At 39.0% G+C, this 27,713-nt stretch overlaps 4 protein-coding genes across 6 annotated transcripts; 2 read left to right on the top strand and 2 right to left on the bottom strand.

Annotated features, from left to right (window-relative positions):
• Positions 1-2,610: 2,610 nt before the first annotated feature.
• Positions 2,611-26,557, bottom strand: LOC100882806 (uncharacterized). Of its 3 annotated transcripts, XM_076540221.1 has the most exons (8): positions 26,461-26,557; positions 19,069-19,240; positions 16,717-16,848; positions 13,301-13,393; positions 11,814-11,916; positions 11,556-11,742; positions 8,456-8,537; positions 2,611-7,993 (listed from the first exon to the last, which is right to left on the bottom strand). In XM_076540221.1, exons 2-8 carry the CDS (start codon positions 19,219-19,221, stop codon positions 7,847-7,849), a joined length of 897 nt encoding a protein of 298 aa, XP_076396336.1. In that variant the 5' UTR covers positions 19,222-19,240; positions 26,461-26,557; the 3' UTR covers positions 2,611-7,846. The 3 variants fall into 3 exon arrangements, with proteins under 3 accessions (XP_076396336.1, XP_076396337.1, XP_076396338.1); XM_076540222.1 differs by lacking the exon at positions 13,301-13,393 and having other exon boundaries at positions 11,547-11,742; XM_076540223.1 differs by lacking the exon at positions 13,301-13,393.
• LOC100881821 (thioredoxin domain-containing protein) lies at positions 22,072-23,709 on the top strand. Its single transcript, XM_012285824.2, has 6 exons — positions 22,072-22,270; positions 22,459-22,644; positions 22,708-22,846; positions 22,923-23,084; positions 23,204-23,329; positions 23,415-23,709. Exons 1-6 carry the CDS (start codon positions 22,141-22,143, stop codon positions 23,560-23,562), a joined length of 891 nt encoding a protein of 296 aa, XP_012141214.1. The 5' UTR covers positions 22,072-22,140; the 3' UTR covers positions 23,563-23,709.
• Positions 23,162-25,917, bottom strand: LOC100882918 (ELMO domain-containing protein 2). Its single transcript, XM_003703428.3, has 2 exons — positions 25,777-25,917; positions 23,162-25,266 (listed from the first exon to the last, which is right to left on the bottom strand). Exons 1-2 carry the CDS (start codon positions 25,818-25,820, stop codon positions 24,369-24,371), a joined length of 942 nt encoding a protein of 313 aa, XP_003703476.2. The 5' UTR covers positions 25,821-25,917; the 3' UTR covers positions 23,162-24,368.
• LOC105662545 (uncharacterized) lies at positions 26,115-27,646 on the top strand. The gene is made up of 3 exons (XM_076540220.1): positions 26,115-26,410; positions 26,832-27,046; positions 27,106-27,646. The coding sequence occupies exons 1-3, from the start codon at positions 26,115-26,117 to the stop codon at positions 27,558-27,560; spliced, it is 966 nt and encodes a 321-aa protein (XP_076396335.1). The 3' UTR covers positions 27,561-27,646.
• Positions 27,647-27,713: the final 67 nt, after the last annotated feature.

The following is a 27,713-nucleotide window of genomic DNA, read 5'->3' as shown; positions in this document are numbered from 1 at the left end:
CGAAGAATAATTTTGCCCGACGACCTATTTCGTTATGCAATTAACCCATTACAAGGTGTATCGGATCTACGCAATTAGCAGACACAGAAAACTGGGAGAATGAAATTAGCATTGCATCCATGAGGTCTTTGCCATCGATCTGCCCCGAAAACCAGACAATCTCTGCCTCCCCACTTTTGCCATAAGTGTATTAGTTTGAGTTCAGGGCTCCGAATTTCGAAGCAATTTCCAAAGTTTCTCGCCGGTAATGACAAGTTAGATCATCGAATTTGATCGATGGTTCGCCGTTGCGATCGATAGAGAAAGAGAAGGAGAAGCCGAGGAGAAACGGGCACACAAAGAGACAAGCTGGAACACTGTTGGAATTCAGATCCGGATGGATGTTGTTTCGGTTGCAGCACGTGCTTTGCCACGATTAAGTCCCAGCTACGGAATTACCCTTCCATCGTAAGACGGATTTGCTACTGGTTGAAATGCTCCTGGTGTTACACGCGCGATTCGTAGTCGACGTTTCGAAACGAGCGTGTTCTGCGGATCGGGAATCGGGTGTTCCGTTGTCGATAGCGAACAGACAAGGATATTCAGGCTATTCACTGACTGGTTGCTTGTCGATACGGTCGGATAATTCGCGAATGTAATTGCAGGATATAAACCCTTAACGATACTTGTTCGACCTCCTTCCTTACATGAGACTTGCAAATTCTAGCTTCTTTAACACTAAAACTACCAAACCGATCAAATGACCGTTCCACAAGATTCTTATAATAAATTACATAATTTGGTGAACTGTTTCTTCTGATATCTGCATTAGCCTCCATCAAGATGAAGAATAAATGTGTGCACAAAATGCTTTGTCGTTTGCCTATTTATTTTTGGACTTCATTTTTTACCTCAAATTAAGTACACATTATACGTCTTATTATAAACTACACAATTTGTTGAACTGATTCTTCTGTTAACTGCAGTGACTTCCATCAAGATGAAGAATTAATGTGTGCACAAAATGTTTTGTCGTTTGCTTACTTATTTTTTGACTTCATTTTTTACCTCAAATTAAGTACACATACACCCGGTAGGTTTAGTGTTAAAAATCAAGTTGTATTCTCTTGGGGCAATGGAAATGTAGGAGAATTTAAGAAATTTTCTTATGAAAATCGTATTTATTTTGTAGACAAGTAACTTCATAAATTGCACGATTTGTGTAATTCTGAAATTTCTTTCTCTTCCACGAACAACTTCGATTTACGTATTCTCGCGCCGTAATAAAGAACCTAATAAATCCTTTCCCGGTGAGAGCAATTTTGCTTTGTAAACAGAAAGAAATTAACAAGTTCGACCGTCTGCGGAAACTAATTTCGACAAGTTAAATAAAGTATCGGGGCAAAAGTTGAATTACGAGATCCTTGGGGCTTAACGGCTGAACCGCCAATTAAACTTCATCGGACACTTAAACCGAATTTCGTGGATTGTCGTTTGTTAAAAGAATCCCGATAAAGTTTCATTCGAACGCGATCATATAACCTCGTTTATTACTAATGTAACATAACGAAATAATTGAATATATTTGATTGAGCGTAACGCGACGCTTTATTGTGACACACGCGTGTAATAACAGCCGTACAATTGAAACAAGCAGCGTGTCGAAATAAATTACTTGTTTGTTTAATTGAAGCAAACAGAGCCGAATTTCAATAAATTACGAATGCAAATTTCCGCGGCTCGATGCAGAAATAATTAGAAACACAATAGGTTGACGATACGACACGGTTTGTGTATTACATTTAGCGGTTACCGATCTCATAACTAGGCCAGAGCAGTGTTTAATATCGATCCCAATAACAGATATTACGAAAACCGCAAGGATCCTATAACAATGTCGAAACATTTCCCAGATGTTCAGTTTAAAATCCATACTCGATTCTGATTCCAAATTTATTCTGCGAGCTATCGAAATACCAAAGTACGATTTCATTTTTAAAATACCAGTATTTATTTTAGATATTAACTTCCTAACGAATAAATCGATTAAACGTATAATTTTCAGCTTCTTTTTCCCAATAGCACGGACTCGCAAAAAGGTTTTATTTCGTTTAATTTCCTCCCGGGAACAATATCTTTGGCGACGCGCATAATCAGCGCATCGGTGCTACACGCAGCGTAATGGTCAACTAAATATTATTCCCCAGACAGGCGAAATGTTTCAACGGAATAGTTTTTAATATAACATAGCCGGTTTTGTGTATGCAGCTACGGGGGAATTGCATTGTTTTCCCTTCTTTTTCGTCCCCGTTCGCGTTTCTCTTTTTAATTTTCACGCGCTACGTAACAAAACGAATAACGCGCGCGCGAATTATTCTGCGGCCTGGTGATACGACATTTATGGAGAGATTAAAAAACATGTTGTTATCGATGTCGAGAATGTACGTGGACCATTTCGACATTATAATAGCGATCGAGTTAATGCTGATATTCTATTTCTCGCGACAATTTATGCGCGTTGTCCGTGTGATTTTCAAACGCGATTGAATTACTATCGATAGAACGTGTGTGCCATCGGTGAAATGCTTTTTACGATATTGGACGTGAATTATGGGACAAATAAACTTCAGCTTTAGTTTAACATAATTTATTAATACTTTAAGCTTTTACATCGAGATATGTACACTTTCATTAAACACGGTATACAGTCCTTGCGGTTCGAAGTCTCAATTTTACGCGATGAAATATGAACTTCCTTTCGTGAACTTTGCAAAGGAAGTGTAACTTCGATACACCGTTTCAATTTAAATATTCGATTATCTTACAAAGTTAAGACATCAGCAGGAGTTTTAAAAAGCCTGGCAATTTAAAATGTTACAAGAGAAGCCTTTTCACTGGGTCTGAAATTTTGAACCGTCTCCGTTTTCTTTGGTAACCGCTTGAAACTTGATCAATAAGATTCCCGAACTATCTTACGACAGATGTCAAAAGCGATCCGCTGGATGAATAAAATACCTTGAAACTCCTGCGAGCGGTGTGTCAAAGGTTACTCGATCATCTTGCGTTTAATGACGTCTTTTCATTGCTTTCTGCATTTTCTGTGCGCTCTCTTCTACGATATTCGAATACACGACGTTGAAAATGATATTAATATTTAAAATTTGTCGTAGGGATTAGTTAAATGTCTGAAGTTGAATAAGTCAAATTACCATCGTTATTAATTCTGCAACATTTCGACGCTCATTTTTACGGCTCAGAATACAGTTTATTCTCGCGAGAGAAAAATCCTTTATTAAAGCAGAGGAAGCTCGAAAGGTGAAATTACTACAGGAAGTTGTAGCGAGGAATGACGAGTGTAAAAATGGTATTAAGAGAATTTCATCGAATGAAACGGTCCCCTGCGACCCATTGTTTAACCATCCACCATGGAAAACGCTCGTACGGTTTTGTTGAAGTTACACGTAGCTGCGTGTTATTCTCGGGACGATACGTTATTTCGCGCGATTAATTTATCTCTGAAAACTGAATTTTATTTGTAGAATAAGATTCGGAATTGACATTTAGGAAAAAGGGATAATTCAAGAAGTTGACATTTTTGCCCGAACGCTAACCCACTTTTCACCCGTCAAATTAATATCAAATTATGGAGAAATAACCTACATAAACAAAGTTGAAAACCTTTCTTTGGATCGATCGAATAAAATATTTGTCAAAGCGTTCAAAACAGTGTTCTAATTTTATTCGACATCCGTTCGGAAATGTAAAGCCTACTTTTTCTCTACATTTCGTGCAAACGATAAAACTAGAGAAAATCAGTGTTCAGATTTAGCTCGATTATTTTAGCCCGAATTTCCCGAGAGAGGGAGCAGTGAACTATCTGTGACAGTTAACGCCGCGTTGCGACACGATCGATCGCGAACGCAATGCTCTAAACTAGCCAAAATTCAATTGAACGACATTCCGACACCTCGATCCATGCTTAAATTCCCTGCGAACTAAAAATGCTGCGGAAATTCCTAGTCGACCTTTCGGTTACGAAGACAAATGAACGAGCGACAGAGACGAGAATCAGGACCGTGTCAAAATTCAAATTCACCGTGCGAGAACCCTTTTTTCCTAGCCAAGGAGTCTGAGCCGATAATTTATTTCCACCCTGTCATTTCGTCAAAAATTGCAAATCATCTTCGCGTTCTATCTTGCTCGAATTTTGGACAAAATTCCTGTAACCCTTGGTTTTCCTTTTGCGCTGATTTGTTAACGGAACAGTTTTGTACATTAGAAGCAGTTGAAAACATTGGGAAAACCGCAAATATTTTCCTGCAGGCAAATAACTTGGAGAACAATTCCAATTATGGTATTCTCTGAACGTATTCGAAAGGAGCGGTTTACGCGTCGTTTATCAGCGAAATCACAATGAAATCGCGAACAAATATTACGCTTTTACCAGGCGAGTAAACATTGGCCGATAAGTTGCCACGGTTCCGGCAGACTGGCGAAAGTTTTCGCGAATTTCGCGATCTATCGCTCACCGGCTCGAGCCGACGATTTACAAACAGACGTGAAAGGTTTTGCCGCCTGGAACTTGTAAAATCAATTATCGGCGCCAGCAACGGGAACACCGTTGGGAAAAGCGATTTCGAAGGAGATCGGCGCCACGACGAAGATCGATTCGATGCCAGTCGGAGGAATAAAAAGGAGAAAAAAAAGAGGGGTACCAGAGTGGAATTGCGATTCGATCGACTTATTTTCAGCTCGCGTTCCCTCCTTGCCTGTTGAAATTCTAAAAAGCTCTCCAAGCTCTACGGTTTTTCCCGTATTTACAGAGAAACTTTTCTTTCTGAACGTTTGTTGCGTTGCAATTCGTGGCGAGAAGATCTTTCCTTTTTTTCCCTTATAGATTCTTAAAGCGCGCATATTGAAAAAAGTCTGATTTATTTTTCGAAACAAAATCGGTACAGAAAAATTGACGGAGAATGTTCTACCGGGCCGGAAACCGATCAATTTCGCGACGCGCAACAACGATTCTAACCGAGTACCTACTCGAGCAAACAATTGCGGGCTCCTGAAGGCGACTTTTCATCGAGTAAAGTCGCTGCAGTAGCTCTTAGAGAAATTACCTATCGAATCGCGATAAAGTGCACCTAATACAAATAAAAGTTTCGCGACGTTTCACCTCGGAGAACTATCGATAATCTCTTGCACCCTCGTGATCCCTGTATCGTTCTTTACGCTCTTGAACAAGTGTATTGTGCATATCGCTAACAATTGTCTCATTAAAATTTGATATGACCATAGCCACAAAATGACATCGACTGTTCGTTCTGCAAGTGGTAGTCCGCTATTTGAAAGGAGTAATTGAGTCTCGTGCATGAAACAACGAGGGAATAATTAATCGTGGCGTTCAGGCGAAGTGGTTTGCGAGACCGAAAGTTATTGCGCTCCTTTAAGGGCGTGGAACAATTAACGGTGCAAAATAAAAGTGAATCGGAAGGAAGCGTCCGTTACAAAGGAAGAAAGGAGCGACGGTGGAGCGCGTGGAACACGTCTGTCGCATAAATTACACGATCTCTAATTAAGTAGGACCGAAGCGCTCGTTATGGGCCAAGCTGTTAAATCATCGGGCTCGTCGACGCGAGTGAAATTTTTCCGTCGCTTGCAGGGTCACGTATCTTTGCGTGGGACGAAATTATTCGCGCGTGCTCGTTGCGCCTGGGAAATTCGGCTGGTGTAATGATTATGATAGCACCCATTATCCGATACTCGGTGTTCGAAAAGTTCGCGTGAAAAATTCTTACTTTCGTGCGAGAAGTTAAAAGTGTGTCTTGGAGAATCGTATTATTCATTACCTGTCCTATTGTCCGGAGTGTCCTTTGTACTCCGAACTTTAGAAACAAAAATCACTACCCGAACTATCCGACAGTACGACCGAAGACATTTCCGATACAATTCAAAGTTGTACGATATTCTACCGTTCTCGAAAGCGAAGCCGGAAATTAAAGAATCCCCGGCCGACCAAAAGCGGCGTCGTTTTTTTACCGTTCCGTTTCCTAAACACACATCGTCGGCGTTAGTACGAGGCATAGAGAAAAAATAAAGCGGGATGGCAAAAAACGAGATAGCAATGGGCAATTTTCGCAAACACCGACACCGGTCACGTATCTCATTTCGCGTGGCAGCCAACGACCGACCTAATTTTGCGATAATACGACCCCGTGAAAAGAGACGGACGGAACGAACGGCGAAAGAGAGAGAGAAAGAAAGGGAGCGGAGAACAAGCGCGCGGTGGATAGCCGAACAGAGGATAGGAGGGGCGCGTTGAAGGGAGGAAGGGCTGTTACGAGGGTGGTTTTACGCGACCGTGCAAGTTGCAATTCATGCAGAGCAGGAACTGATATTTCGCGGAAAATGAATCACTCTTAAACAAACGAAACGGACACACGGCGGTAACGGGGGCACAATAGTCAGACAATGGAGAAAACGTAGCATTCGGTTGGCGGTGGCTGCGGCTCGGACGAAAGGGATCGTAACCAGGGAGATACGCGACAACGCCTGGATTCCGTGGCTTTCCGAAAATAGAGATGGGTAGGAGGATGGAAAACACAGGCTGCCTTGGGAAGGATGAAACTAACGTTCTCTATGGCCGGCGACGGGACAAAGGTGTCCGTTTAGAAATACAAACTGTGTCGTAGCTAGGGAAACAACGTTTAAATTAAATTGCCAGCGTCCATTAGAGATGGCAAGCCTCGTGGCTTCTTCGCGCTACGACTGGCCCATTAATTAACGTCCAATTACGGTATTATGCGGTCGTTCTGATACCCGCTCTTTAAAATATCGACACAGTCTTTTTCCCATCCTCGACAATCTATGTGTACTGCAAATCGAATTTTAATTAGTTCGTTTGTACTTCGAAAACGAGATTTCCCTTTGCGGGATGCATATTCGAAATTTTTACATCTCTACTTAATAGTCAAACTCGATTTTCTACTTCTTTTATTTATCGAAAATAAAGGGATGTTCCTAGAAGAAAATATATGTTTCTTTATGCGCGATTGTATAGCGACCTAAGAAGATCCTAGTCGATCCTTCATCGAGAATTTCCCTGAAATATTAGGGAAAAGGCCAGATGTTCGAGCGTTGCGTTCAAACGCACAGCGGCTCGATCCCGTTTAGCATGGCATGCGATATTGCAAACTGTTTTACGAGGTTGGCTGTTTCCGCCTGCCTTTCTGTCGGTTTCCGTTCTTTGATGCTCGCAACCCAAAGTAACCAATAAAGTTTCCGAGAACAGTCGTGCCGCTTGTAACGAGCAACATTTCTTTTGACGATGCTCAAAGTCTGAGCTCTCTAGGGTTCAATCACCCCTGGGAGTCGTACACACGATTTGGTATATGAAAATATAGCTCGCGTACATAATTCGTGATACAGATTTTAGAATCTAATTGACTTCACTGAACAATGATCGAACATTTCGAGTATTCGATAACAGAGATTCTATTTAAACCTGCGCTCTAAGAACTTGCTAACCTTCGCAGAACTCCGTTTCAATATTCATCCCTAATTAATCTCACCTACATTATCATCTACATTACCAGATGTTACACGATCGCAAACGAACCTCACCGTGTCTTCTGCAAAATTACATTACCCGTTACGTACTTCTAACAGCGTTTAAACAATTATCTTTCCTCGTAACGATCTTGTCCTCTCTAAAAATATTCATCTGCGTTTTCGTCTATACCCTCGTTACGAGTCTGTTATTGTCCACGGTAGCTCGTAAGAATCCCCTTAAAAGTTTCCATAAAGGTTCTTCCGTCAAAGGAAAATAATGTGGAAAGTTACAACGGTGATCCGTACAGAAGACAGAAATTCAATAAATGGTCGGACGGTGAAGAATATTGTAGAGATTGTTACGATGGACGTGATCCATGGGAGCGCCATGGCCTGGCCGACCCCACAACTTCCTCCACGTGTCGAAATGTCTTCGACAGCTTTCCACCTCCATTCGTCGCTCCTCCTAGAACCCACAATCATCCTCTTCACGTTCGTTTTTTAGAGCGGCAAACGATTCTTGTACAAATCGTGCAATTTAACCCCTTGCGGACTTGTACTAATTTCTTCGGAATGTACCGAAGTTAGTCGAAAGCAATAATGCTTCAAAGAAAGCTATTATTCCCTGGGGTCAAGACTACTTCCACAAGTGGCTAAAGTGTTGTGCTTAAAAGCGATTAGTAAGTTTGAAAACAAGCGTGGGAACATTGTCTGTCGATGAAACATTCGCTGTTCTAATTCGATGCAAACATTATTTATGGCCGTTCGATTCGCCATGGTTGAAGCGTGCTGGCGAACGTACGAGTAGCTTAACATGCTCTCTAACCGGATTCAATCAGGTTGAACAAGGAAGGATAAGATCGAAACGATCGATGCAATTAACCGTGGATCGAATTACGATCGTTCTCGATCAACGTGTACCACTTACCACTGCCTTCTCCCGTTTTCGTCGCATTTGCTCGGCGAGCTCGGCGATGTACTCGCGATTCCCGACTCCCAGTGCTCGCAATCTACGGTCAAAAGCGTTCGAATGAACCTCAAACATCTCGATACCGTTCCAATATCCTAGCTTCCCGTTTCGAACGCGTCAATTCGACTAATTCCGACGATTAAGCGCAAAGAAGCGGTGCAGAGATCGCAATTTACAAATGCATCATTCATTTCTTGTCGTATCTAATCAGTAGGTCATGTCCAATCACATGCAGTACCGGACTCCTTTTGTGCACAAGATACAGACTTGCAATTCTGTATGCATACTTTAGAAGACATACTTAATACATAGGGTTTGTAAAATGTATATATATCTTGTTATATTCGTCCTATCATTTTGTTCGGCACTATAGATGGACCATGTCAAATTATTCTAAAAGAAAACTACATTTTCTGAATTAACCAACTCGATTTTACAGTACTCCAAATAAAATTAATATAATTTGGTGAGTGTCCAAATGCCAGAAGATCGTAAAGCCTCTGAGCAGGGCGACCTAAAGCCCGGGGCAAGCGGCCGGTTGATCGATAGAGCAGAAAAACCAATACGTTGACTTCGTGTATTCCATAAGCTTTTCGCGATACATAAAAATTTCATTGGCGCATCTCGTTCGGAAAGTTGGCAAGCATCGCAATGAAACGTGAAAGCGCGTTAAAGCGGAAGCGACAAAGACGCGCGGCAGAATAAGGATCGGTGAGGGGATAGTAAGCTCTTTTACCGCGATAATATGGGAAAGCAAACACGTAAGCCAAAGTTTGTCACCATCGCGCAAACTAACTTTCGCCGCAATACAAACTTACGGTGCACTCCGCAGAAAACCATTACGACATTGTTTTAGTGGCACGTTCGCTTCTTCTTCGTCGTTTCATCGATGTTTCGACGCGATACACCGGCTACACGTTCCGCGGAAAGAACGAACGAGCAGAAACATTTGTTCGCGCAATTAATCCTCTTGGACATATTTGTTTGTTTGTGTTGGAAATTAAAAGAATGTTGGAGTGAAATTACAGAAATCCATTTAGATTATCCGGAGACTCAGGCGTCCACTCGAAATAATTCCTTGTCTTTCTGCCTCGAAGCATTTAATCTCCCGAAACACGTAAGAAAGGATAAGCACGATGTTACCTTACGAGACACGTGCGCCGGACAGTTTATTAAGAGGATTTACTCTTTAATAAGTATACACAGCATATTACGCGAGATAAAATACAAGCAACTTCTCGGAGAATACAATTTTCCTCGAGTCGATCCTGTTCTTGATGTTACTTTTTTTTTATCGCCCCTGAAAATCCTTTTCCCGATTTCTTATCGAGCAAGAGTAAAGTAGAAATTGAGTGTAAAACAATGGTACAAGTTCGGGGAGAGTTTGAAACGATCAGAAAACTTTTTGAATAAATCGAACGTCTGCCGAACTTGTTGCAAAACGTGGAAAGTTGGCGGGAATTTAAAATCTACATAACCGAGATGCGCCATGAATCGACAATTAAATGAAAACACCTGCAAGATTCAGCGAAGAATCATGCGATCTTTCACGGATATTCCAGTTTGAACAAGTAACGACGTTCCACGATGGAGAATCGTGTGATCGGTTCGAAGGAAAATCGTTCCGACTCGCGATCAAATTTTCTTCGAGCAAAGAACAAACGAAATGAAAAAGTCGCAGGGAAAATAGAAGAAACGTATTGTTCCGGAGTCTATTCTTTCCTGAAGCATCGTTCTCCGAAGAAAGTATCCCCTCGTTAAAACGAAGACAGGAATTAGAACAGTGGAGACGCTTTCAAAAGAGTGAATTAAATGTCAAATATTAATTTATCTTCGTTTATAAAGAATACGCAAATTCCTTCTGCGCATACATGGATCACGACGACAAAAGTTTGAAGGTGACAGTCTCTTCTGAAAATTTGTGAAGAAGGATACGTTCATTACCGTCAAAAGAACACTCGACTGGATATTCTTTTCGTCTCGTAAAGCCACCGATAATCGACGATGATTAATCGCCGTGGTGTTCCGTCGACGTCCAACCATATTATGAACAACGTAACACCCCTGGCGCGGCGACCGCTTCATACAGAATTCCATTAAACCCTATCAAAGTGTCTCATTATACATCAGTCTCCCAGCGTTCCTGTCTGTAATCGGTCTAACAACATCGCGATAAAACAATATCACCAGTTCACGCTACAGTGCCAGGTGGCTATAACGAAATCACAAAACGATTACTTAAAACGACGCGTCAGCCGAACACGTGATCTTGCAAGTTACGTAATTCTGCAGGAAATGAAATTAGTTTCGATATCTCGAAAGGGACGAAATCGCGATATAAAATAGAGACGAAAAGCAATCTTTGAAAGAGGGGTAAGAAAGTAAAAGGAAAGTGAGCAGCGTGAAAGACAACACTCGACGAGGCAGCCGTCTAGAGCGATTTTTCAGCGTGTAATTACACGAACGTCTTCGAACGGGAACCTCGAAGCAGAGAGGCGACGTTACGCGACGAAAATCGTGTTGACGAATACACAGACCGACGGACCGTAACGGTGACAAACATTCGAGAGGAAGGTGTATGCTGCGGAGCGGTCTGCAGCTGAACTTGTCGAGGTCGAGAGAGTTCAGGTCAATGGGTTGATTGTCTGTAATGTAATTACATCCCTGGAGTATCGTAACAACGCTAACCTGCAATGTAACAAGCGCATGGTTCGTCAGGCATTTTCGTGACGCGTCTTTCGATATGAATCGTAAGCTCGAATAACTTAACCCTCGCAACCTTGCAGACAATTTAAACTCCAGCATTTCGATTCGGTTTTCTATCACTTTTCCGATACACGAATTGGATGCTCGAGCAATTGCGTGGTGCAATATAACGCGAAAAGCGGTAGAATTTTCAGTGGTCGACGAACGCGTGTAAATGAATCTCAAAGAATCGATGAAATTGAGTCGGACCGACACACGGTGAAAATGAATGTAAACAGCGTGAAGGCAAAGCTACCCATGAAAAGCAAACCATTGAAAGTGAATTGAAATTTCATTTCCATACGTTACATACGACTCTATCGTGTATCCAGGACGCGTGGCGTCGGTGGCAACGTAACGAGTGCTTTGTGGTTGCGAGTAATAGCGTCTGCTAGTCAAAAGCGGCACCAATTCCACGCCCCCGGTCAATTCGTACACCTGAATTTCTTCGTTGTAGCGATTTTTCGAATCCTCTATCGACGCAGTATTCCTGGCCATACCTAGGCAAACGAATTGACCTAGAAACCCGAATATTGACCACGCGATATCGACATCGACTCCCTTCGTTTACCTGCTTCTCCCTTATCCTCAAAGAACCTGTTCACGTTCGTGACAGCCAAAGGATCAACGTTCCTCCCGTGTAACCTTTCGATTGTAGAGTCGCTTGTCCAACCCTGAAAGGATTCAAAGTTCTTGTAACAATACCCTGAAACAACTCGCCCTACTTGCAAGGTATCGACTTTGATCACTATTTAAATACTACTTCAAAGTACTAAAAAATAGCACTAGAGAAAATACTTGTACTTTTGAGAAAGCTGTTTAATTGTACAAAGATGCGTGCTGCACTAGGTGTATACAATCAAATAATTTTAGTAGTGCAAATTTCTTTTTATATTTCTGAATTATATCGAAATAAATCTTAAAGTCACTGTTCGTTTAATGGCGTACAACAGTAATCGTTTAACCAAGAGGCTTGACGCGATTTCGTTCATTAATCAACGTCGTTCTAGTTAGTCGCAGCAAGGACACAGTGTTTATTATAAAAAAAAACCTCCATAAATCTGTGACCGAGAAACGAGTTCCCGTAAGAAATTCACCGGTGTTAGACCATAAAGCCAGATTCATACTTGGCACAGCAAACAATGCATCATTTTCGCGAGCAAACGCGAATACTGGTTCCATTTTCTCCCGCGTCGCCATTTTACCTAGGCTTAGCTGCACGTTCGCGCTGACATAAATTTATTAATCAACACAAAGATTTGCGTGAAATGTAACGCGTAGCGCTAGTTCAGAATTCCGTTTACCAAACGAAAATATTGATGAAACCGCAGACGCTGATGAATAAGAAGCAGATAAACGAGCAGAAAAAATATGAGCTCGCAAGAGGAGGCAAAGTCGGCGGAAGTTGGAGCTCGATAATAAATTTCGGTTGAAGTTTCCGACCGCGAAAACTAAGCGGATGATCGTTCAATTACGCGACGCTGTTATGTGTTTAACGTTCGTTGGACGGTTAATTAAAAATTAAGTTTCGCTCTCGAGAATGGTTGACGTAGGACAAGGTGTGCTCGATTGAAACCGCGTCTCTACGGAAACTCACCGTGAAAGCGCGTTAATATAAACGCTAATTTACACTTCAAACAATGTTTACGCTGAAGCGTGTACAACGATATGTTAGTTCAATACGAAAAAGTAAGAGCCATAATTACAGAACTGGTCTTTAGTGTGCAGAATCTTTAGTGTAGAATCTGTACATCTAACAGTTTCTAAACTTCCATAGCGTTTCTATGATTTGCAAACGGATTTCCGCGATTGCGGATCCCGTGTGGCCTAAATAGGCAATTGTAAACGATCGTCGCGGTGCGTGTAACAAACATGTAGTTGTATACGAAGCGAGGAAGTTTCAACTGGTCGATTCGGAAGTCCGAGCAAGCATAAACAGAGCGAAGGTTGGTGTGCAAACGATCATAGTGTAAAGATTCCCTAATTATCAGGCAAGTTTAAACTACGAGTTGATGGCTCGCGGAGCATAATGTTTAACGCACCAACAAGTATGCGTACCAAGGATTCGAGGAAGCGCACACCCAGCAACTTGGGATCCCTCCAAGGAACTCCGCCGGGACCGGGACGACCCCAGGGCCAGAGAGGCGCTAGCTAAGCACACAGCGTCATAGCATGTTAAGCAGTTTCCAAGGTTCGTTTCCTACATCCACAAGCTATTTCGTGTGGGAGCATACGTTTAAAATCATTACACGTGCTGTGGCCTAACATATGACGCGAATTCAACGTTTGATAACGGTGAGAATGGAAGCATGATCCTTATACATATAACTCTTCTAATTATTTATACTACTGGAAATTAAATGAACAAACAAGACGGTTGAGGAAACAGAATTCGAAGAAATGAAAAAGTTTTTGAAAAGCACTTTTCAAAGCAGAATATCGAGTTCCACATTTTTGACTAATAATCTGGAGAAATTCTTTGGGTGCGCAATTTATCACGAAAAGGAATCGATTTTCTCTGGCAAGGAAGTAGAAACATTTCTAGCTGTACGTGATCGGGGAACGATACGTCTAAGGTTCGAACCGAGGCGATCACCAAACTGTGTCGACGTTCTTCCTTTATCGACGTTATTGCCACGAAAAAGATGTTTCACGTTTACCGTACAAGGAAAATCCATTAGGCAATGCCTCTTACACGTACCCTTTCAAGCTCCAATCCTTTCGCGGCCTTCGTTGTTATACAAATGGCATATTAAAAAAATTCCACCAACGGTGGTCAGCTCACGGTTAAAACGCGTAAACGGATTTTCATGTGCTGCAAAGATATTTAGACGTATTATAATTTCATCGAGCGATCGTTTTCAAAGGATTAAGATTACTTCGTACAGAGATCTGAAACTTCGTTAACTAGTTATCGGTAAACGCGTGAAGAATATCGATGCGTGTCGATCGATGCATCACCGGTCATACATATTGCATGAACGAGCGAGCAGAAAGGTTTAGCCAGGTTGGCCTAGCTCGAGATGTTAATGAGAACCAACGTCATATCGGTGACAACGATATCGTCGGATTTTATCAACAGAACCACGATAACGATGGCCATGATTACCCCCTAACCTTTATAGCACCTTCGAGATCATCGAATCGACCTAATGTCACCCTCTGACCCTTTATCAGCTTCTTACGACCGTTCAGGTATTAAACGGAGACTTTCGACCTTAAAAGGGAAGTCGAGATAAATACCGTTTAACCCTTGATACTCTTTTCGAGTACGTTGAGATAGAATTTATATCGTCGATTAAAAAATTAAACGAGTAAAATTGTATATAAAACGTAATATCATGGAAGTTAAATTCGCAAGATCTCCCGTCACGAAAATTAGAGTTAAAATTTTGTTAAATAAAGATATCCCAGATTTATTTGACAACGCTTTGTAATATTACGTCAACGCGTGTTGCAAAAAAAGAACAGCAGAAAATTAGTTTTCCGGCAAAAAAAGAACCTTCGCCGCAATTACACGCTTCAGGCATAAAATGGCAATTTTGTATATGGGACACGGCAACGGCTGCACACTATCTTTTTCAACTTTGAATTGCAAATGACTCTGTCAAAGTGGTTTCCGAATCACAACCACGAAGATTTCCACTTGTTCACATCGAAGGCAAACGATTGCAGGGTCGTTATCGAACTGTTTCGAAGGCTCTTGGCCAACGATTCTCGTAATTGCGGGGATGATAAGGGTTAAAGGCACCTTCGTCCTAATTTCACAAGCTTCGATTATGCATCCCACTTTTCAGCTTCTCCAGATATTTACATACAACGTCACGTTCGAGTGTATACATATATTATTCGCCGACTTTCGTGCTCAGAATTTCGCGATCTCGCTGCCCGTGTAGCTTTCGGTTTTGATGGGACTTTGCCGTGGTAAACATACCCAAGTTACTTCATGGGGACGAAGGAAAATTTTCTCTAGCTCCGAACAAATACCGACCACACACGAAACTTTCTTTACGGCGAAACGACCGAATAAGTCGATTCGTAAATAGAATTTTTGACCAGAGTGATACTTTGTATTTTGAAAAAAGAGTCTGTTCTGATCCTACGCAGTTATGTTATTTATGGGAGAGTAGATTTTTTTAAAAAGCTTCGCTAAGTAAAATTGATTGAGTTTCTTATTTGCAGCCGTATTAAACTAATCCCAGAATAATCGCTTTGTTTAATAATGTCCGAAGGCAAGGAGACAGTACACTCTGGCGATGTGTATATTTAAGGGCCGCTTCGAATCGAAGCGCGAGATTGAAAATTATTAATTCATACCTTTGGAAATGAGTTCTGAACGCTCCGTTGATAGATCTTTGCCGTTGAAATATTAATCGCGTTAACGCGTTGACTGTCACAATGAAAATGATATATTTGTTAGATTATCGTGTCTAAAGAATGGTTTGAAAAACATTGGAAATCAGATAGCACAAAGTTTAAAGCTCGAACTGCGATATACAGTACTGTGTGAACACGGTCCACGCGTTAATAATTAGATGAGTGAACTATAATTATATTTTTAGCGCAATTTGTCTCGACGTCACGAGCCATTCTTTGGTTTTGTCCACGAAATTTGTTAACCTAGCGTAAAACTGAAATCGTTAACACAAAGAAGCAGTTAACGAGATATAAAGCTACGTGACTAATTGAAAATTGAAAAGGAAAAAAGGTATAGTGTGTCCCTGTGTGTACGTGCTTTTCACGTGAATTCGATTTACGAGTTTTCATTTTAACGCCACGAATGATGAATGAATGGCATGCAATTTGTGAAAGAATGTTCACTTTAATCACGGTTTTATCCACGCTATACATTGACGTAGTACCAACAGGATTTTTAATTTGGTCTCTTTCTCTTCTATTTTCCATTAAAACTTTAACAACCTCGTATGCCAATAAAAATCGATTCTCTAAAAAATGACCAACGATCAATTGTTCGATGACCGGCAGTAATAGTACAAAACGCAAGAACAAAAGAAACATTGCACACGGTAACAAATAACAAAAATGTTGCAACTTACATTTTTTACTCGAAGCTCACAATATTTTGTTCACCTCACCGTCACTCATTATTTATCGCTTTTCATAATGAAATTAAAACCCCTAGTGTTCACGCGAAACAATGCTGTTCATTTTTACAGCGTAAATAATTGCACCCCGAACCGTTTATATTTCATTGATTGAAACAAATCGAATTTTCTGCAAAATCGACAACACGGTGACGTGAAAAGCGCTAGCAAAAAAACGCAACGAATACAGGCATGTTGTTTTTTATTCTTCGGTGTGAGAAGAATCAAGATATCGGGTAAAATATGTCGCCTGTTATCCGACGGAAAACGGTCGATTTTGCGATGCAGCAACGATCGCGACGGATGCGTTAATCCTTTTTTTTGCGTTACGCGATCAATTTTCGGACGGTTAAACACGGCAAACTTTACCTGACGAAAATTCTGACACTTTACTGGCTCCAAAGGTTCCAGAGGGACGTTTTTCTTCCGAAGGGTGGCTGCGCAAGGAGCGCCACCTCCTGGCTTACCCCAAGGCGAATAACTCTCCACGATTTTCTGGAGCTGCAAAGAAAAAGAAAGAGAAACGTGATTTATAAACCTAATTTTGCGGCTGACTGAAAATACTACACCTCTTAGAAGGTAAACTAGCGTAATGATGTTTTGTTTCCTTAAAAGAACGGCGAGATGCAAACACGTAGAGTACATATGCAATAACTCACTTATGATGATTAAATATTCGCTTAAAGTTTGAAAGCGTACATCTTCTAGAATTTAACTTTGCAAGTTCTTTATTATGTTTTGTAGTCTTTATATTGTCGATGGCGATATAACGAGAGTGTATTGTATCGGATTTATATTAGTAAGAAAATAATAGGTCCACGTAAGTGGAACATCTACACGAGCAGTGACATCGTTCTTTTGTCTGACATAACACTGGTCGATTCTACTGCGAGCTCATCGAGTCCTTATTGTCCAAACTGTTTCAAAAAGCGCCTCTATTGTTGTTTAACGACATTTTAAAAAAGCGGTCGGAGATTCGAGGAAGATTTTAAGCTTCCACGTTCGCTGGGTAAGGTCTCGAGATCAATATTCTGCAAGCAGGAACTTTGCTAAACAGCAACTTCCGTCGAAACCCGTTTTCAACTTTCTGTTAATGACGCGATAAAGGAAAAATATAATCTCCGATGAATTTTTATGGAAATAACGTCGAAATAGTTCGCCAAAGTATTTTATTAACCCACTAACGAGGAGTTTTCATAAATGTATTCATGGAACGAGTACAGCCCCCTTTTAAAAAAGCTTCTCTCTAATATCCTGTGCCATAGAAATATCATATATACGTTTTGCAAAGAAAAGAAAAACACGATTTTCATGGCGGTGCTGATATTGTACCTTTTTTTTCTTCCTTAAAAGTAACCGTTTCCAAACCCCTGGTTTTTACTTTGAATCCAAACGAAACCTTTTCGCTGAAGCACGGAATAATCCATTTCGCGAAACGAGTTTCCGATTACTTCTATTTTCAATGTAAAGATCGTGCCAAATATTCAAGGAATCATCATTATAATCTGCTTATTATTATGAACTAGCCTGTTTCTTGGGAAAACATTCTTTTATGGCAATGCTAATGTTAAACCGCCCTTAATCCGACTATGCAATACGTAATTCGGACGCACTTTACGGCTTTGAATATTTTAATCTTTTACCACAGCGGTCTCTGGTACACGTATGAATCTTTTACCAAAAATTTTTCTCTTCTTTCCCCATGGAAAAAAGAGAATACTTTACCACGCGCTGATAATACCCGTTTCTGACTCCTCTGTATGAAATGGATATTTACAACGATCTCGTGGTAAAATTATGACTTTATAAAATATACGCTCCGTGGGACAAAATTAAAACGCTGAAGTTCATTTTAATTGAAAACGAAACTGATTCTTCCCCTCTATTAAAGGTGTTTAATTCGATATGTGTTAAAGCAGTTTCCATTATTATTTATTAATTCACTTCAGTATTTTTGCAACTTATTCGAGCCGTGCACATCGTTAAAAATCATAAAGAAACATGATTCAACAAACAATGAATGAAAGGTACGTGGGGTTCTATTAAAACTCGGAGACGTTTACGCTCGTTAGCGAAACATTTCTCGCGCTTAGAAGGGTAAACACATGCAATAATTACGGCGTGGTCATTAATGATACGGTTTATACAAATTACACTCGACGAATCACTTTACCATTTGCACGAACTCGTAAACTCCGATGAAGAAAATGAAATGCCAAGTTGAAAGAGAGACCACAAATACGTGCACGCTAGTTCGTTGAAAATTTTCGTGCCTTTCAAATAAACCTTCCGCTATAAATCATTTTCGTAACTGCACATCACTCGGAGTTAAAGAGTTTTCAAGGGGTTTGAAATATCTTTACGATATTTTCCGCTGTTCCTTCGACCATAAATCTTAGAAGCAAAGGTAACGTGTAACAAAGCGTATCGTCGATTGCAAGAATTTATTAATACTATTGCTGTAATTCGACTACGTTTTGAAAAGATTTCGCACTCGTGAGAAGTCTTTTACACGCAAGCTCGTAAACCTTCACAAAGTTTCGAGGAAACCCAGCAAGATTGAAAACACGAGGGCTTGTCGACGACACGAAGACCATGGTGTTCGATCTTTCATCGGTCAAAAGCAACGAAACCGTAAGAAATAAAAGGTAGAGACTGGTCATCGAGGAACAGTGACGCAGACGGTGCTCGTACAAGCTTGAAACCATTTACGACGCATACTTCACGCTGTTCTTGCTGCTTTTGACGTTGCAACTCCTCCTTCCGTCGTCTCCACAAGTCGGTTCCCTCTTGAACGGCTCGACGTTCCCGCTCCTTTCTCGCGTTCGCTTCCACTTCCGGCACGTAAGTCGTCTCAGGGATTTCCTGCGCCATCCGCCTCCTGCTGGTCCCCCTTTTAATAGAAGGACGAACGAATCACAAGCATCGTGAACGTGCGTGAATCGAACGCATGAATCCGACTTGGTGTCGCTAAAAGTCGTTCACGATTGCAGTGAAAAAGGGCTGAATTTTTAATAACAATCCAGAGATTGGCAAATCAATTAACTCTTAGTGATCGAATTAGTGTTTTGAAAGCAAATTCAATTAATAGCGGAAAGGAATTTAGTTTGCTTCGTTTATTGGAATTTCTGTGAAATGATTCCTTATAACAGCAATACATGTGGAATACCCAAGACAAACATCAAAAATAACATCGTCGAGTCCTCTTTGTAGCATTTGATATCGTTATTACTAGATATCGATTTAACAAGGTTCAATCTTCCTTTCAGGAAACGCGACGTCGTATAATGCAATTATATAATTGTGCTTGAAAATACCTTGTTTAGGTAAATGCATTTCGTATGAATTTGAATCTGTGTTTCTATATTATAGAGAATCTTTCAAACAGGTATTCATGTTGCAATTTGCATACGAAACGATGATTATTCTACGTACATCGGTATATTTTTATTCGAGCTGAATGGAAAAGCGTTTCAACTTATTCTTTGGTTTATAAAACGAGCTCATTGCACCGAGAAAATATGTACGTTGGATAATAATAACTTTAATGAACTCTTTGTTAAAAGAAAAATAAGAGGAAGGAAAATAAATCCGCGGTTTTAATACGTTTTAGTTTTTGTTGGCGTTATTAATGAAACTAATTACAGAGATAGATTTGTGTAAATTTGTTTAAAACTTGATAGCATTCGTTACATTTACCGAACGAGAGAAATTATTATGAAATATTCATTTTTAACATAAGCTAACCATTAGATTTTCTTTCTTGAAACAATGTTAAAGTTAATAACGCTGAACGATGTAAGAAATTTTTCCATCGATTTATATATGAGAATATCTTTAAAAAGCGCCGAGATATTTTGCAATGTACGGAACGCGAATGGCTAGGAATAAAACTGAAAGGACTTCGAAGCATGCTTGCATAATATCATCAATGTCCTTTTATTTGGAATAACAACGACACTGTTACGAGATGCTTGGCGAGTTTCATTTTAATAATGAAACACTATCATCTCGCGGTATTCGAACTTTTAAACTTTAATAAACGCTTCGTTCTTTCTTATCCGAGAGTAACAGGAAAAGAAGGGAAAAAAAATAATAAACGTACAGATTACATAGGGCCAAGATTTATTAAAACGTGCGTTCTCGTTTCGATCTTAATTACCACAGAGAAAGAAGCACACATTTTACAATAGCCTTCTGCAATACTAAACATTTTACTTTCAAATAGAGCAGAAAAAACCACTTTCCTCCCCGTTGAATTAAAAACAGCGTGAACACATTCGATTCGAGATAACTGCTAAAAAATTGAACCAGTTTGAATAAAACATTCTGCATACCATTACGCGGCGCCATCATGTTTCCGTGAAAAAGGAATTGCAATGATGATCGAGGATCGATTTAAAAAGCGTTTAAATATACGATAAAAAGGAGCAATTGGAACAATCGATCAAATCGTTAATTACTTCGTCGAGATAAAGAGGTTGGACCCGGTAGAATCACCTCGAGCGTTTATTTATCTTTCGCAAGCTCGCGCGATGTTATTTTTGCGGAGGGTAACATTAAGTTTAATACTCACGACAATGCGGAAGTTTTGCGTGTTACCACAAGGACAAAAGCAAGTGAATGCAGGTAGCGGTGAACTTTCGAAAATACTTTGGTAAACCGATTATATCCATACAAAAGCTGCTCACCTGACGATGAGAGCACGCGACTGCCAACCACCCCGTGAATCCTCCCTCGCTTCGACGAAGTCAGCCACCCTGTGCTGGTTACCTCGAGTCGATTCTCCACATGCCAGCACATCCCCCTCGACGTACCACCGCTAACTATATACGTCACCATTTACGTAGTTGCCATCTACCACTATACCTTTCGACCTTCGACACCGCTACCTCGTGACCAGGACTGTAAAGCCTTATCAAAGCACCCTTAACTTCCAGAAAAATGACCAGAACGTTTAGGGGTGCTTAGAGACTTTCGTGTTCTTTTCAAAATTAAATAGTCTCAATTCAAACTACGTCCAATATGAATACCTCACACTGTGGAGATCACTTGTTATATCTCTAAGAACTTATTGTTCAATGACCTTGATGTCATTAAGAAACCTCCCAGAATAAGTCTACACCTTCTGTCCATATCATTTAACTTAAATCGAAGGTACGTAAAAGCCGAGAATTATAGTGTGATTTACTTTCGGCCTCGATAACCGTTGTTCCACAATTTTGTTTGATTTCATTCGATAGACGTTGCACGCATAAAGATGCTAAAATATTGACGTAAACTTCAACAAGCATTGCGTGTTGCGATTAAAGTCGGCTCTATCGTGTGCCACTGACCTTTTGTACGCGGCTATCAAGTTGTAATTTATTCATTACAGAAAAGAGAAATATCATACTTTATACAGATACGTGCATACAATACGCGTTATTTATATCATCATACATTAAAAGTCCACATGACAGTGACATCACCATGAAGTATCGGATAACGATAGCAGTTGTTAAAATAAATTTTTGCGATAGGAGGTTCAACGTTTTTTATTTGAAATAATAGCTACAACTTTTGTTGAATCATTTTACTTCTTTTTTACATCTCATTATTTTTTGTAAAGAAAACTATTTTATAAGTAACATCAAACATCCTTCAGATGCCTCCAGTTCCAAACGTATGTGTAGGTGCAATGACTACAGGTAGGGGACAAGATAGGTGGCGTTCGACAACTTGTTCGACGTATGTACAATCACATACGGCAGAAATACTACGTGGAATATTGTACAGCTGTCTTGACACAAAATGTTCCGAATAATTCTTTTTGGGTTGATATGCAGCTTCGTTGGTGTTCAATCTACTAATCTTGAAGTAATGAGTGATGACGAGCTACTGAATCTGATAAAAACTGAGAAATATGTGGTCGTGCTTTTCAGTGAGTTTTGACTTGTATTTGTATCCATATTTTCTGGACTATAATTGCTAAAACTTGAATAAAGTTATATTTAGCGTGATAGATCAAAGATCCTTTGATACCTGAGCCTTTGATAGCCTCACATAACCTGTGATATATAACCTATTAATAAAATGTTATGTTTTGACTTATGTTCACAATGTTCATAGCAAGGAAGTCCTGTAATGCATGTGACGTTTTTGAAAATGAGATGATCCATTTGCGAGAAGAGCTGGTTAATTCTCTGTCTGCTTTGGTCGTCAAAGCTGTTGACAGTCAGTTGCTTCATCTGCATAGTCCTAACAAGGAACCTGCACTTGTATTCTTTAGGCATGGAGTACCTTTACTTTATGATGGTATAGAAATATAAATTATTTCTATTTATTTATAAATGCATATCTCACATATATTTTTTGTAGGTCCATTAGATGAGGAAGAAATTCTGACAATGTTTAGTGAAAACAATAAACCTACAGTAATAGAGTTAACAGATGATACATTTGAACATTTAACTCAAGCAAGCAGTGGAGCTACAACTGGAGACTGGTTTGTCATGTTGTAAGTTTCAGTTACATTTTAAATATATGCATTCTAATTCACAAATGTTTAATGCAGCATTTTTATTCTAAAACAGTTACAGTACAGATAACATGGAATTTATAAAGATGATAGCAAGATGGGAAGCTGTAGGTGCAAAGCTTAGACGAAGAATTAATGTAGCTCGCATTGATAAGCACACAACTGGTGCATCTACAGGAAGAAGATTTAATATCTCTGAAACACCTGAATTTATATTGTAAATATATCAAAGTTTAGAATGGAAAATATTAGGAAATGAAACAGTATTATTGTTATGAATAGAATGGACACAGGTTATTGTTATGTTATTTAATTTAATTTATTTTGTACTTGCAGCTTCAGACATGGTAAAATGTACCGTTATCAGATCCCGAAATACGACATTAATTCGTTTGTATCATTTGCTAAAGAATGGTACAGAAACGCACGTGCTGAAACTGTTCCTGTACCACAAAGCCCATTGCAAGTTGAACACATTTTTGTTAGCCTCAGAGTATCGTTTTTGAACAGTTGCCTAATATTTTAATGCAATTAAATTTTTTTTCAGTGATGATTTCGTACAAACGATTGCAAACTTCCTCCGTGAAAATCCATGGGTAATGAAGCTCGGCAGTATAACAATTGGTGTATTCATAATCCTTTCTGTAGCTTCTAAGTTCAGGCGTAAATCCGACATGCCTCAGAAGAAAGACTGATTTGTCATATACCAAAGATATGTATGGGTACTGTGCCAATTTATTAGGATTTATAATTTTTTATAGAAGCACAGTTTGTCAATCAAGCGAAATTAAATTTGTATTGATATTGAAAGGTAACAATTAAAATATATTTTTACAATCTAATATATCTGATTGGTACCCATAATTGTTCAAAAAAGATACTGATGCATATGCATTACATTTTCGACATTTGTGTTTGTTACCTTATATAAAACATATGTGATAATTAATAATAAGATTAATTTTTTAACAAAAGTATTCCCTATGTTTTATAATAAATATTCTTAAATAAAAATTGTATATGGTATATTTTTCTCCCATGAAAAAGCACCTAAAGTTATAAAAGGAATCGTCTGTATTCACCGCTTTAACGTAAGTAAAATAAATTTAAAATAATATATTTACTTCAACATGCATTGCACCTTAACTTATTCATACTAAATAGATGAATTTGTTTGAACGTAACCTTTTTCACGTTCGTTAGGTAACGCATAGATTTCTTTTATTAGTTTTATTGATAAGCCAGTAGAAAAATAAAGTAAAAATATAATATAAAAGGCTTTAAGATTTTTTACATCTTTCTGTAACTTAATGACTTGAAAATAACTGTTTTACATCTTTCATAGTTCACAATAATGTTGCTATAATCATTCACAAGACACTGTGCACAATATATTATGCAATATATTACAGATATTAGCTCTGTGCATTATGGTAATAGAATTATATTCGTTCCCTGTATGATATTTTTGGTCTTATCAACAGAAAATATTGCATCTATCTTAAACATTATCAACCGATATATTTATCCTAAAGACTGTAGATGAATCAGCCAATGCCATTCTGATACTATTTTCAAATTTTTCTTGTATGGAGGAGAACTCCATCATGTTGCTTGGTTTTGAATCGATCCAAAACCCATCAAATTCATAAAACAGGTAACAATAAAACTGATGAAAGGCACGAATCGTTGGTAAAGTTTTTGAAGAATTATAAATATGAGTCTTAGCAGTTCCATCTCTTAACAATCTCAGAGCCATACTTGTCAAATTTATACCAACAATAGCAAACGCATAACCATAACGTGGATGCGTAGAATGGGATAATACGTGTGTTGCAGCACTTGGGTACTCTTGAGCAAAATAAACTAAATTTTCTAAACCCAAAATTCCCATTCCACGAAAGTCTGTTTTTGGATCATCTCCTTGAAATCCAATTTCTTGCCATTGCTTAGTAACTCTGGCATCTAAAGGTTCATAAGGCATCAACAAGTTCCACAATTTCAACAATAACAATTCATGCTCTGGGTTATCAGCATCATAAGGTGTTTTTCTAAGCTCTTCGCATTCCATGCAAAGTTGTCTATAGCCCCAAATTAATTCTATGCACTTGCCAAATGATTTAGCAAAATCAGGATGTGCAGTTGGATTTATTTTCTTAGTTACCAACACTGTTCTAATAGCTTCCTCTAAGATTTTACGTTCAGTTTTAGTTGTTATCGCGTGCTGATCAGCTAGATCATTCAAATGGGCCACAAGAGTTTTGATATTAGCATTTCTAGACAATTTAAGAGATTGTTCTATGGCTAATGTCCGTCGTGCTCCAGATGGTTCTCCATAACAAATCCTCTGAAGTTCACACATTTGTGTTGTTTGACGTAGTAACCATTTTATAACAGGTCTGAAATACCACCACACTAATGACCAGAAATATACAAACATGTTTTCTTTCAAATTAGAACTTTGTACATGTAACTCTCTTTCAATCCAAATTACGATTAACCTCTTCTCATCACCATATTTCAAAACGTATATTTTTCCTCGTTACGTTAAAAGAACAATTCTAACACAAAGATCAACACTTTGGTATTTAAATTAATAAATACAACGAATTACTTATATGTTCACCATTTGAAACCAATGCACATAACCTGTGCTAACGTAGCTAAACGTTCAAACATGACAGACGATACGATTCTAATTGAATGAAAAATAACTTCATTCATTTATTACGTTTCTACGGAACTTATTCCTCATTTGAATACTATATTACAAGGAAATCATCGATTTCTTTAAACATTCAGTCTCAACACAGAGAAATCAATAATAACTTCCTAAACTAACACATTGTCGCTAAGAAGAGGTCACTCTACCCGCATCCTGTACCAAAAATTCAATACAGCGAACATACCTGCTTGGTACCACGTTAGATAATTTGTTCTCAGAAGCAGACATGAAAAATAAATGCAATACAAAACACAGGAGATATATTAAAAGCGACCTCGAATATTTCTATCGTCCTCAGCACAGATAAATTATTAGCAAAATTATCGGTTCACCTTGACGGTCTATCTGTTATTACCACTAGACAATGTTTATAAACACTGACTTATTATTTATCGAATATTAAAAAAATACCACAAAGAAACAGTAAACTATCAGTGCGAGAAGCGAAAGACAACTTCAATCGTATTCTTAAATTTCTAAACTATCCAGCTGGGAAACGACGAAGTGAAAATCCGAGGCTAAATGGAAAACGTGCACATGTCTTCGTCGGAACTTTCAACGAATTCGAGCAACAGCGAAACTGTGCAGACTCTTGTCAATCAGTGCAAAGAGTCATCCGATGACGAGTGTAGAGAAAAGAATAAAACAGAGTTCGAATTCAGCTTAGATCTCAGAAATATATTAAATTATGAATGTGCAACCGAGATTAAGGATAATGAGAATTCGTTAGAAAAGCTCTCGGCTGTTCTGGAACAACCGGAAGATTCACCTGAGCATGCACAGTCAGCACGGGAGGACCGTGAGGATAAACAATTAAAGTATTGTACAGTATTCCAAAATAGTATAACCAAAAATAATGTGTCCTTACCTGAAAAAGTTGATTCAAACTTTAGAGTAGATTTTTTGCTGACACTTTTCAAGGAAAAAGATTTTAAAATCTAGTATTGGCTTCGGCCACCAGGGTTCGCCACTGAAACTCTGACACAAGGAACGGAAACTTGTTTTTCTTTTTTATTTAAAAGATATTTTATCGTTGTTAATAAGTTGTTATAATAATAAATATTATTTATGGACTTTTGTCCAGAGTGAGCCAGATCACCTAGCTTTATTAATAGTGTCATCGTTCCATATCAATTATGACCAGATAACTTTGGTAAATTTGGAACTTAGGGACTTCCGCTATTTGTAAAAATTTGTCCAGACATATAAGTGTTAGCTGTACATATATTTTCGTCATAGTTACATTCTTCAAGAACGCATACAATCACTTCGAGATATCATGAGAAACTTGAAGGAGGAACTTAAAAACGAAATCGAGCTTTGGCGGAAAGAAAACGAAGAGTTACAAATTTGGCGCGAAAGAAATGACTCGTTAGCCCTGGAAGAAGCGACTGCTGTTGCGCGTGCAGCTACTGCAGCCTATGCAGCCGAAGCGCCTTTGTCCAATTCTTTGGGTAATTTTATTCAAAAAATATTATATGATCAACTCGTGTAAATTCACGAAACGTTTCAGATGTTATCTCCGAGGACACGTTTAGGGAACTCACGATACTCGAGTACGAGAAAAAATTGGCTAAATATCAGGACGAGTACTCGTTCAGCCAAGCAGAAAAGCGTTATAACACTCGATGGAAAATGATAGCAAACGCGTATAAGCAGAAACTGATGGAGGTGGAACGACTTTGCAACGAGGAGTTAGAGAAAGTTAAACAAAACGCGAATGAATTACAACCGCTCAAGGAAATAGTGTCGCAATGGTACCTCGATGAGGAAAATCGCGGTGATTCGATTAAGAGGTCCGACTTCAATTTGGACGGGCAAAAATATAATATTTTGAAGGATGAAAATACTCATGATCGTCAGTTTCAGAAGATCGATGCGGAAGTCAATATGACGCCAGAAATATTTGTTGCCCGATTCAAGTCCGAAAACTTGACAAAAAAAGATACGTTTTATGGACAGGCTTAACTCTTTATTATAATATTTTTCTGCTGTATAGTATAAATTTATTCTGTACATCGCTTATTATATAATATATATTGTGTCGAAAATAATATTTCTACAAATTTTTTATTCGAATGAACGTTTACGTTCAACGTGATTTTTTAACACGCGTCACTT

This window comes from Megachile rotundata, chromosome 15, assembly GCF_050947335.1.
Source record: "Megachile rotundata isolate GNS110a chromosome 15, iyMegRotu1, whole genome shotgun sequence".
NCBI classification, from domain to species: Eukaryota; Metazoa; Arthropoda; class Insecta; order Hymenoptera; family Megachilidae; genus Megachile; species Megachile rotundata.
Note: the sequence above shows the minus strand (reverse complement) of the source record. Positions and strands in the feature narration are given on the sequence as shown.